The sequence below is a fragment of the Mytilus edulis genome, chromosome 12 (assembly GCF_963676685.1).
Source record: "Mytilus edulis chromosome 12, xbMytEdul2.2, whole genome shotgun sequence".
NCBI lineage: Eukaryota > Metazoa > Mollusca > Bivalvia > Mytilida > Mytilidae > Mytilus > Mytilus edulis.
In genome coordinates, this window is record NC_092355.1 from 56,552,441 (window position 1) to 56,565,287 (window position 12,847).

The window sequence follows — 12,847 nt, forward strand, 5'->3', positions numbered from 1 at the left end:
TTCTTGCTATTTTTTTTAATACTTTTTAACAGAAAAAGGATGTTAATGTTGAAAAATATAGAGATAATCATTTCCCTTAAAGTTTTCAATGGCTTATATCTCGAAAACATGCACACAGACCCTTATTTTTTTCTGCTGTTATAGTTCCTTTATTTATACACTATCAATTTATAAAAGTATTTTATAAAATTTTGCTATCAAAGAACAGAGTAGCATACATCCTTAAACGCAAATTTACATTGGAAAATCCATTACTTTTAATGTAATTTTATGGCTTATATGAAAGTATTTGTTCTATGTAATTGTATGTGTAAAAGATAGAAAAATTATATATATTTACAGAACATGTAGTATGTGAGGATGAGTTTAAGTATGCTTTATTAGCCAATAACTGTCTGTATCCTGGGATATCTACGTTAGTGTCTCTACTTCTACATACATCAACGGGATAGTAAGTTTACAAGAGAAAAAAAATATTTATGTGAAATACATATGGTGGTTTCATTTAATTTTCGTGGGTACCATTTTTCATGGTTTTTGGAAAACTTTTCGTGGATATTTGATTTCGTGGTTTTGCCAAAGGCTGCATATATTCTTATCAAAATTGTTTGTAATTTGTGGTACCAGAGTAACCATGAAATCTACAAAAATTGGTAGCCAACAAATAATAATAAGTTGTCAGTAGATGGTTATTGAGGATCTGTATTGGGAGTTTATCTATTTAGAAATGACTGTGATATTTTTTCTGTCTATGAAGAAATAACCTAAAAAATGTGGTGCACACTGAATAACACGTGTAGGGGGTTTTTTGACAGTGTGCACCACATTTTTTATGTTATTTCTAATAGACAGAAAAAAATATTACAAACATTCCTTATAATTTAATTCTAGATTCCATATTCAAGGTGTAAATCATAAAAAAACGTTAATGACATCACAGTAAAATGACAAAATTATGTCTATGAGCTGATTAAAAAAATATCACAGCCATTCAGAAGATGTGTTACATTCGATATTAAATTATTACTACATACATACACATGATACATAAAATGTATGGGATCAACACATTAATAACTTAATTTTGGATGTAACACATCTTCTGATTGACTTAAACTCTTATGTCTATCAGGTCATATACATAATTTTGTCAAATGACCATGCATGACATCATTAAGGTTTTATCATGATTTACTCCTTAAAAATGGAGTTTAGAATTAAGTTATATATAATGACTGTACTGTAATGTTTTTTTCTGTATTTGAAATAACTATGATTTTGATGTTATTTCTTCATTAACAGAAAAAATATTGCAGTTATTTGTTTTTGCTGTTTTAACTTTAATTTTAGCCTTTTTAATTAGAAATTTGTCTAAGCATTTCATTTAGTTTTCTTCACTGTTTTTGTCAAAATTTGAAATGAGTTTAATTACTGGAAATTTTTATATTACCTGGACATGGAACTCTTTGATCGAAAAAAAAATGTTTTACTCGAAAAGTTGTTGCAAGTGAGACACATGGCTAATCAATGTAAAAAAAAAAATCACAATTACATCGCTTGGATACATTATAACTTCTATGACATTCATTATATTATGTAGGAAATATACCAGTAAAATAACAAATGCAAATTTTGTGTTTCAGTGAGGGAGATTTAGCCAGTGAACCATGGCAACAAGTTTATGGGAAACACTCTGGTAATGAGATATACCATATACAGCTTTGTTATAGTAAAATATTTAATCAGTTTGAGAACAGAAAGTTTACAGAAGCATCAGTGGAGGTTCATGAAAAGTAAGTAAAAACTGTGTTAGTATTAAAAAGAAGATGTGGTATGATTGCCAATGAGACAACTAGCCACAAATGACCAAAATGACACAGACATTAACAACTATAGGTCACCGTCAACCTTCAACAATGAGCAAAGCCCATACCGCATAGTCAGCTATAATAGGCCCCGATAAGACAATGTAAAACAATTCAAACGAGAAAACTAACGGCCTTATTTATGTAAAAAATGAACGAAAAACAAATATTTAACACATAAACAAACGACAACCACTGAATTACAGGCTCCTGACTTGGGACAGGGAATATAATAGAGTACCACAGTTATGGATTTCTCCTGTCAATTCAGATATTTATAGATATAAGAAGACGTGGTATGAGTGCCAATGAGACAACTCTTAAACCAAGTCACAATTTATAAAAGTAAATCATTATGGTCAAAGTATGGTCATCAACATGGCTCCAAAAAAGGAATGTGTAAAACCATTCAACCGTTTAATCTATATAAAAAAGGAGAACACTTATGAAGAACATCAACAAACGACAACTACTGAACATGACATGCATGCATTTAGGAGATAATTGTATTGTGTTTTAAACTCTGACGTCAACAATCAGTGATTTGATGGGCGCAAATTAATTGTACTGGTGACACCTAAGCAGATCCAGTAAACAGGTATTTGTGACCATCAGATCACTAATTAATGCTGTCAAAGTTTAAAATACAATATTGTTATCTCCATTCCAATGAAATGGACAGAAAACAATCATACTTGAAATCTTTCATACATTGCTTGGGTGTGTGCGGTTTTTTTTATATTATCAATTGTGATGAAAATGCCATGAAAATTTGTGAATTTATCCTATTAAAATAAACGTTACAAAGGTGTTGCATTAGAATCATCATAATTATGATTGTTGAACAAAGGATAGAAATACAAGTGTTGCATCCATTTCACTAGTAAACAGTAACAGTACAGATTTTAATGAGATTGGTTAATTTACTTTTTTTCCTGAAATGCTCACGACTTACGAGAATTTTTTGTCATAATTTTTTCAAAAAATGAGTCTCAGCACTTAATCTTGAATTATCCATCTTTTAATTTCAGGTTTGGTGTTACATTGTTAGCCGTCATGGATGTGGATGATAGTATTACTAATGAGGAACCTAAGATACAATTAAATCCAGGACCATCGTATATCCTGAAGAAGCATGATTTCTGTTTCTATATGTCTGTGTCTAAAGAAGAAAATACAAACATTGCTAATATCAAAATAGAGAAAAATGATGTATCACAAAGAGAAAAAAATTATGGTATGTAAAAGCCTTTAATTTGCACATACAGTCAACTGTCGTTGTCTCAAACTCGATATACACGAACAATTGGATGAATCAAAGTTTTCCGCTGGTCGGTATAGTTATATATATTTTGATGATTATGTATTGTAATAATTAAAGACTGAAATATCAATTCCCTACTCATATTCATCTTTTATACTCTTTTGATTGATTTGTCACTAATGAGTCTTTCAAAAATGAAATATTGTGTTTGGTCTACAAAAATTTAATCCCTGTACAAGTATCTATGATAGTTTATTTCCAATTTTAATTATAAGGTAGTCATATTTACCATATTGTTTGTTTTTAGAAAAAATTGCCCAAGAATTACAGAGAATGATCAGTGACCAGTATAACGACACAAATGAAATTGATCAGGAGGAAGAGGAGAGTGTGTTTAATACCTTGACCAGTATCTCAGGTGGTCAAGTTGGGGCCAAACTTAGGGACCTCAATAGAAGTAACATTGGTGATAATGAGTTGAGAGTTGGTGATGAAGACCAGACAGACTCAACAGGAAATGCTACAGATGCTAGTGAAAGAGAGTATGTACTATTGTATTCTGGGAAATAATATTATATTGCATGCTGGGAAATAATGGATGTGCCATTCTATTAGGATACTTGCAAGTATTGCTGGAATTGATATTTCTTTTCATTACCAGATTAAAGAAATTGTTTATCACTGTGTATCATTGCCACCAGATACAGTATCATTCGCTTTTTCTTGACCTCTGTCATTACTATATACATATACCAACATATATAGGAACCCAGGTATATATATGCTGGTACTTGTAAAGTTATGTTGCTTTTCTTAAACAGAGAACCAGTCCAAGGGAGGTGATAATACACAGTGTTTATAAGGGAATAAAAACATACATGTACTTTTATGAAATACATTTATCTCAAAATATCTTAAATTTGGTTTAAAGAGGAATTAGCTAAGATATTAGAGAAAAAAATAAATATAAGTTTTCACTATTCACATTTTTTTTAATAATTTGATTTTTGACCCATCTGTCATTTTTATAGGCAATGCATAGCAACAACTGCCTAACAACTTCTTTATATTCTGATGAAAAGATGACTCAAATGTGATCAAATTTTATTTGACAAATTATCTTCTAACTTTTATGTATATTTCTTTTGTAGGTTAACAGTAGGAAGACCACCAGCAACATTTTTTGTTGGACCAAAGAATGCAGATTGTCACCTTATGAAAGTTATGAGAAGTAAATGCTGTCTAAAATGGGGAGAGGTACAAAGCTTTGCTTAATAATGCATTTGTTTCTTCTTATTCTTCTGAAAACAAATTTCATTTTGAAAACTTTTAAAAGATTTTTGAAAATTTTCAACACCAAAACAAACACAGAATACAAATCTAAATTCGGGTGACTTAGAGCTTGTGGCATTGTGGTGCATCTTACTCATGATTGAAGACCAAATGGACCTTTTGATGCATCTGTGTTCACTGATGTTGTTGGCTTGCTGCCGTCCTTAAATAATTTCCTTATTCATAGATAAATTTCTGTGCAGTAAATGTAACTTGAAGAAACTTTGTTTCACATGTTCAATTTAGTTTTGTTAATTGTTCACATTTTCCAATTGTATGTAGAGGATACATATATTTTAAAACTTTAGCTTAATTCTCATGAAATATTATTTTTAATTTTTTTTATTACAGCAAAACATTTCTGCTTTCTATATTTTTGAAGGACCAGTGTCATAAAGTGCAATTGTTTGTATTATCTTTCTCCTAGCATTTGCCGAGGGTTGATTTCACAAAAAAAAACCATATGAATTAGATTGATTGACAATTCGGTAGAAGTTTTTTGTATGAATAACTCCTCAACCTCAAATTCTAGGGAACCCTAAACAATTTATTGTTATTCTTACATGACTACATTTACATTTTTATGCCCTATTTCTAGGCATTATATTTTCTGGTTTGTGCCTCTGCTAGTTTGTCCGTCTGTTCGTCCATACGCTTTCATCTGTCCCGCTTCAGGTTAAATGGCTGAGGTAGTTTTTGATGAAGTTGAAGTCCAATAAACTTGAAACTTAGTACACATGTTCCCTATGATATGATCTTTTTAATTTTAATGCCGAATTAGAGTTTGTACCCCAATTTCACGGTCCACTGAACATAGAAAGTGATGGGGAGTGTAGATTGGGCATCTGTATACTAGGAACACATTCTTGTTTTATACTGCTGTATATCAAGAAATTTTCCTGTGTGACTATTTTTTGCAGTAGACATTTGTACCAAGAAATTGAACTCATTAACAAACAACAATTTTTCTATTCAAATGTTAATGATTCTTTTTATGATTATTTACAGGATTGCCTTCATGTAAACGACAAAAATGCCAATGCTCCGAGATGGGGACAGAACTTGATCATTTTGACAGCTCAGCGTATCAACCAAGGATTGTATAACTTTATCTTACCATTGAGATCATGTTTTATCAGCATTAAATCACTCAGACCAATAATACTCATGTTTGAGGAGGACGAGTAAGTCAAAGGTTTATTCTAAAAAGTAAAAGCACAAAAGTACAGAACTCCGAGGAAAATACAAAAAGGAAAGTCCCCAATCAGATAGCAAAATCAAAAGCTCAAAAACATCAAACAAATGGATAACAACTGTCATATTCCTGACTTGGTACAGGCATTTTCTTGTGTAGAAAATGGTGGATTAAACCTGGTTTTAATTAAGCTAAACCTCTCACTTGTATGTCAGTCGCATCAAATTCCTTTATATTGACAACGATGTGTGAACAAAACAAACAGTTGCTTATTACAACAAAATGAAGATCATATGTTAGAAGTTGGGGTATGAGTGCCAATCAGACAACTTCCCATCCAAGCAACAATTTGTAAAAAGTAAACCATTATAACACATGAATAAGGAAGATATAAAGGGCCCAAAATACTACTAAATTTATGTAAAACCATTCAAACAGGAAAACCTCTTAGTATATAGACTCTCTTTTGATTTTGAAAACTTAGTGGTTAGCATTACAGAGTTATGATACTTCTAGTATTCATATTTGACACAATATTTATATGATCAAGGGTAGCTGAATACATCATGTGCATGTTTTTCCACAGAGTTATTTCATTTTCTCCTGATTAAATGTTTTCTAATTATCCCATTTATTTTTGCAACATTTTTAATATGCACAATAAAGGCATATGACACATGAGCTCTTGGCCTAACTGCTTATTTCTGTAACTCATCAAAGCACATGCCTTAGCAAACACATTAGCATATAACTTAAAGACACAAATTTTATAGCTTTTTTCTTTAATATTTGAATATTTATATTTTAGACCAAGCAAGCTATTTTTAGAAACAATAGCCCATTTTCCACATGTTTACTGGATGAAGGGAAAATTAGTCTGGTAAGTTTTACCATTTGTATCCCCTTATAGTTTCAAACGAATATTGGAATTTTGTAAAATGTTATTAATTTCCTTACAACATTAACTTCGTCTAAAAATATTGAGAATTTATATATTTGAGGATGATTAAAAATTTTGTATCAAAATTATCTCCCTTTTGACAATTTTAATAATTAATATAGTAAATATGCTTGAATTCAAATGAAGAGAACATAGTAATTTCTGCTAGATTACAAAGTTATGGTTTATTGCTTAAATATATAATTTTTAGTGATATTTAATTATAAAAGGTCAATTTATGATAGAAAATTTCACATCCAAGTCTCACTATACAAGAAAATGCCTTCTAAATGGGGTACAATTGGGCAAGTGTTGAAACAGAGTTTTTGTCGAGCCTGCAACTTTTATTGCTGAAAGCTCGACATAGGGATAGTGATCTGGCTGCGGCGGCTTTAGCTAACTTCTTACAAGTTTTATATTTTAGAAGGTGTAAGACCTGGATGCTTCATACTTTGTAAATGGATGCCTCATGTTACGAAGTTTCCATCAGTCACATGTCCAGTGTCCTTGACCTCATTTTCATGGTTCAGTGACTACTTGAAAAAAAAAATCTCTCTTATTATAAGTAATAGGATAACTATATTTGGTATGCAAGGTCCTCATGTCTGTCAGACAGTTTTCACTTGACCTCGACCTTATTTCATGGATCAGTGAACAAGGTTAAGTTTTGGTGGTCAAGTCCATATCTGAGATACTATAAGCAATAGTACTAGTATATTCTGTGTATGGAAGCACTGTAAGGTGTACATGTCCAACTGGTAGGTGTCATCTGACCTTGACCTCATTTTCATAGTTCAGTGGTTATGGTCAAGTTTTTGTGTTTTGGTCTGTTTTTCTTAAACTATAAGCAATAGGTCAACTATATTTGTTGTATGGAAAAATTGTTAGCTGTACATGCCTGCCTGGCATGGTTTATCTGACCTTGACCTCATTTTCATGGTTCAAAGGTCAATGTTTAGTTTTTGAGTTTTCATCTTTTTTTTCTTTTCTAATACTATATGCAATAGGTCAGCTATATTTGATGTATATAAATGTTTTATGATCTATATGTCAGTCACATAGGTTTTATTTAACTTTGATCTGATTTTCATGGTTCATTGCTTAGTGTTAAGTATTTGTGTTTTGGTCTCTCTTTTTTTAAAACTATACGCAATAGGTCAACTATATTTGGTGTATAGAAGAATTGTTAGCTGTACATGGCTGCCTGGCATGGTTCATCTGACCTTGACCTCATTTTCATGGTTCAAAGGTCAATGTTTAGTTTTCTTGGTTAATGTAAAGTTTATGTGACAGTTGTAATAAAGCTTTATATTTAGGACTATCAACATAATATCAATGATAAGTAAAGGAGGCGAGACATTTTAGTGTGTGCACTCTTGTTGAATTTTGCAGCAGTACATCAACTAAGTATGCATGTAAGTGTATAAGACATGGATTGATACTGGACTCCAAATGCGATTATTTTCTCTGTTTTCTGTGGGAAAAAAATTGTTACAAGACAAATTTAGGAAGTACAAAACACACCATTTATATGTCGTATCACAAATATAACCGACTTAATATGGTTTCAGTGGAGATGCGGCTCAATGAAATTGGTCTCTTCCTTTAGTAGGATAGATTTTGTTATTTCTTTTTCAGTATAGATGATTTATTAACTGCCGGCATCAACAAAGCTAGTCATTTGATTGTTGTAAACAGAGAAATAACAGCAGATCCTACACAGATGGTAGACGCTGAAACTATTGTTAATGTACAAACCATACATAAGTATGCATAAATTAACTTATAAGATATCAGATATATGTTGTCATTCACCTCAAAAGCTCACCAAACCCTTAAACAGTTTTATTCAGAAGGGATATATAATTTACAATACTGTTGTCAAGTAGTAAAATCCCTATACATTTATATTTTTAACAGCCCTAAGATATTAAATTAAAATTAGTCTTAATTCTAATAGATATGCACATTCAGATTTAGAATACATTTAAGTTTTTCATTAAACATAACACTATAGGGAGACAACTCTGTAAAATTCAGCTAAACATTTATATCCCGCTCTATTGTTAAGCAAAATGCAATATTGAGCTTTTTAATTTTTTTCACTACAATTTTACAATTTAATTCAACAATGTTAAGCATATGATTGAAAAAGATTTGGGGTATACATAAATGAGATAGCAAATTAATGATCAATAATAAAAATAAAAAAAACATGATTAGATACATGTACTGCCTACATATGGTCTTCCACAACAAAAGACATGACTGTGTCTTTTAATGTGAAATAACAAGTACCTTAGTGCACTGTAAACAAAAGATTTTTACAAAATTTATTTTAAATGGGACCTTTTGTCTTTTACCATATATATCATATCATAGTTTTACTTTATATGTATTTTTACAGATTGTTTCCAAATATCAACATTTTAACAGAGTTATCAGAGAAAGATAACATGAGATTTATGCATTTTCAAGCCAACGATGAATACACCTTAAATATTTCCAGGCTGGAAAAGGTCAGTATTCTACCTTTATAGTGTTCAGGAGCTGGTTTCACAAAAATAGTTGTGACCAAGATCGATCTTTAGTCTCGATTAATTCATAATACTTACAATCAATCTGAATGGTTACAAGCTTTTTTGTAAAACCTACTCCACCATTCTTTTGATGGATGGATACTGACGCTTGATTAAGGTGGTACCTAACACTACAGGGATATAACTCTGTAAAGTCAGCTAAACGTTTTAATTACATTGTGTTGTAAAAGGAATATTAAGCTTCTCAATGATCAAAACTGATGTTTGTCAAACTGCTATAAAACCAGTGTATTTTTTCTAACAAAACAGTTGGTTCAAAACGAGCCAAATTAATTTTAGTGAATGTGTTGGGTACCACCTTAATGTCTAGTGCAAGTCAAAAGTCATATTCAGGACAAAAACAGGCTAATGTGATATGAGTATAAAACCAGCTTTATACTAGACAAACATGCTGAGCCAGATTTTTGAGTTCCATGTTATCAGTCAGTAGGAAAACATGTTGCACTACCTGGAAATATTATTCTTTACCCTGAGTTAACCAGTCTGTACTCATGCTCCTTCATGCTGGCCGCTTGAGGTAGAAACTGCATGAGTCTACCTTTTTGGTCCTGTTTCTAAAGCTCATACAAACAAATTTTATATTTTCTGACAATGAACATTTATTGAATTTGAACTATATCAAAAACTATAAAGAATCACACTTTGTATAGACTATTTTAGAAACTATATATAGGAACAATTAAATTTTGTAATAAAATTGAGAATGTAAATTGGGAATGTGTCAAAGAGACAACAACCCTACCATAGAAACGACAACAGCCTATGGCCACTAACAGGTCTTCAATGCAGTGAGAAACTCCAGCACCCTGAGGAGTCCTTTAGCTGGCCCCTAAACAATTATGTTACTAGTTCAGTGATAATTACTATTTCAAAAACTAAATGAACATTCTATAGTAGTAGTCATTGACTATTTAAGAAACGAGAGGAACACAATAAAGTAATGTTGTTTTTCATTGTCTTTTTTAGAAACTAAAAGAACACAACTGTATACTGACACATTTGTTTAGATTACCATTTGCTGCTGGTCATGTGTTAAGTGGAGCTATGTTAGACACACTTTTATATCAAGTAAGTTAGAAAATCTCATATTATATGATCTGTCTTTTCCATATTTTTTTTTATCTTTTGAACTGTGAAGTAGAGAATTTCATGATCTATTTATAGCTTTTGTTTTCTGCAATTATGATCAAATTTCATTCCATCAATTAAATTTCATCACAGTGGCAAAAAAAGAGAAAATAAAATAAATTTTATCTTGTCAAATTTCATCTAGTTGAATAGATAAGGAAAGTTAATGAAATGATGTTAATTATAAAACATAAAAATACCTGTGCTTTAGAATTCTCAAAGTCAAATATATGTTATTGATAACAGCTGAAAATTTGAAAGAAAAACATCTAAGTTCAATGTACTCTTGTGGTAATTCTAAAATAATTGTGATTGAAAGTATGAGAATCTTGATTTATAACGTACCACCTTTATTTTCAGACTTTTGTAAAAGGATATTTGATCAAGTTTGTCAGATTATTACTTGGAATTGATGCAGAACAAAACTCTGGCCATTTATCAAGTGTGAGTTATATTTAAAGTTCTGAATTTTATTGAAAAAAAAACCCATGTGATTTGTGGATAAAATCTCATGGAATTTATCACAAAACTTTGTATCTTCTAAATAAAATTAAGGAGATGTGGTTTTGATTGCCAATGAAACAACTATATATAACTATCCACCAAAGTTCAAATGAAGTGGATTTAAGCAACTATAGACAACTGTACTACCTTCAACAATGAGTAAAAAAACATAACGTTTGGTTGGCTTTAAAGGCCCTGACCTGAAAAATATGAAACAATTCAATTGAGAAAACAAAAGGCTTCCTTAGAATAAAACGATTTACGAAGAAAAAAAAATATGACAGACATTAACAAAAGACAACCACTTAACTACAGGTTCCTGATTTGGGACATGCACTTTTTGAAATATGTGCATTTTCCTGTACATTTCCTAAGTCCTAATGCTTATGTTATCACTTTTAAACAGCTGGCAGATCTGATTGTTCAGAGACCTATATAAGTTTTGTAATAGTTTTCTCAGAAATTCTGAGTCACTTCTCTCCTGTTATAAAATTGTAAATGTTTATTAGTACTGTTAATTTAGAAATTATTGTGTGCATTTATTATTGCGATTTTGTCATTTTAGACTAAAATGCGATTTAAATTTTTGCAATATTGAGAAAAATCCTATTTAATTCATATAAAAAAATTTCAAATGCTAGTTGATATCGTAACAATTATAACCCTGTCTCATTTTCAAGAAAATAAAAAAAAAAATCTCAATCGTTTCTAAATTTACAGTATGCCTTAATCAGTTATAGTACATTATCTTGTGTTTACAGATAAAAGTGAAAAGACAAATTCTTGCCAAATATAGAACCTATGGTGACTTGTATAAAGGATTATGTACAATTACTGGGGAAATCCCCATTGCTATATATAGAACAGAGAGAAGAAAACGTGCATACAATGATTTAGATGAGGTAAGAAATTGTCTTTATTTGTTTATCATTTGATTGCATATTGTCATTAGGCTTCCAAAATTTGGCAAATTTTTTCAACAAATAAAATTTCACATACAGGCTTTAAAAATTTTATTGAAAAGATTGGCTTCCAAAATGTTGTATGTGAACTTGAACATTTGTGTACATGGATGTAAATGAAAAACTTGGACATCTCTGGAAAATGTAAAAAACTAACTGAATTTTCATATAAATAAAGAAAATTACAAGATTTGATTTCGAAAAAACAACTATTTTTTAAGTTAACATACAACATTTTGGAAGTAAACTTTACAAACAATTGAGATGGGCAATTTTCTCACTTGTCAAATGTTTTAGTTGGTCTAAATGTGTGATATTTTGGAATATCAGAGATAATCTAATCCTCCCACCAGGCTGGTTAGGATAAAAAAAAGTATTTTTCACAAAAAAAGTCATATATGACATTTTGGAAGCTGAAGCATCAACGATATATGTTTTATTGTAATACGTTATTTTGATTGGCTTACAGCAATCTTTCCTTCTAAAAATAACCTTCATTTCAAAATGAAATGTAACATTCATGATGACACAAGCTTCCACAATAAACTGCGCAGGTAAATTAAAGAAAAACTTGATAGAAATCGTGTTTTTATGGTACCAACGAAAAATGTAATTATAAGTAATGAATGCTTCTTTTAGTTATTTCATAGGGTTGTAAAAGTGTTGACCCTGTGCAAAGTTTTAGAATGAAGCTCAGCGCTTCTGCACTTGATAAAAAATGTACGTTGGTCAACACTCTTACACCCAAATAGATTAACAAAAAGAAGCATTCAATACTTAGATAGTAAAGTATTTATATTCTACCAGTGTATCAGATGACATATCATATTTATCAAAAAGACAATAAAATTTTCAAATTTAAAACGCAAGGCTTGCAGAAAATTTCAAATATTTGAAAATATAATTGCCAGAAACAGAGAAATATGAAATTGCGCAAGATTCCATGGGTAACGGCCCGAAATGGAGAAATATCAAATCCCACTAGAATGGATGATGGAATCTATGTTGCTATAATGAATGTTAGATTATATATAGGCAAACTTTATTTTTATTTTTC

The 12,847-nt window shown here is 30.6% G+C and overlaps 1 protein-coding gene across 8 annotated transcripts in view; it reads left to right on the forward strand.

Moving 5' to 3' along the window:
• The window catches only part of LOC139498855 (potassium channel subfamily T member 2-like), a 40,593-nt gene that overhangs the window by 24,585 nt on the left and 3,161 nt on the right, over positions 1-12,847 (forward strand). For all 8 annotated transcript variants that reach the window (XM_071287436.1, XM_071287439.1, XM_071287437.1 and 5 more), the window contains 12 exons: positions 343-451; positions 1,644-1,793; positions 2,897-3,102; positions 3,437-3,671; positions 4,281-4,386; positions 5,470-5,645; positions 6,465-6,536; positions 8,235-8,363; positions 9,004-9,115; positions 10,163-10,264; positions 10,685-10,768; positions 11,590-11,730. In XM_071287436.1, the coding sequence (XP_071143537.1) occupies positions 343-451; positions 1,644-1,793; positions 2,897-3,102; positions 3,437-3,671; positions 4,281-4,386; positions 5,470-5,645; positions 6,465-6,536; positions 8,235-8,363; positions 9,004-9,115; positions 10,163-10,264; positions 10,685-10,768; positions 11,590-11,730 (1,622 nt within the window). The remainder of the gene's footprint in view (positions 1-342; positions 452-1,643; positions 1,794-2,896; positions 3,103-3,436; positions 3,672-4,280; positions 4,387-5,469; positions 5,646-6,464; positions 6,537-8,234; positions 8,364-9,003; positions 9,116-10,162; positions 10,265-10,684; positions 10,769-11,589; positions 11,731-12,847) is intronic.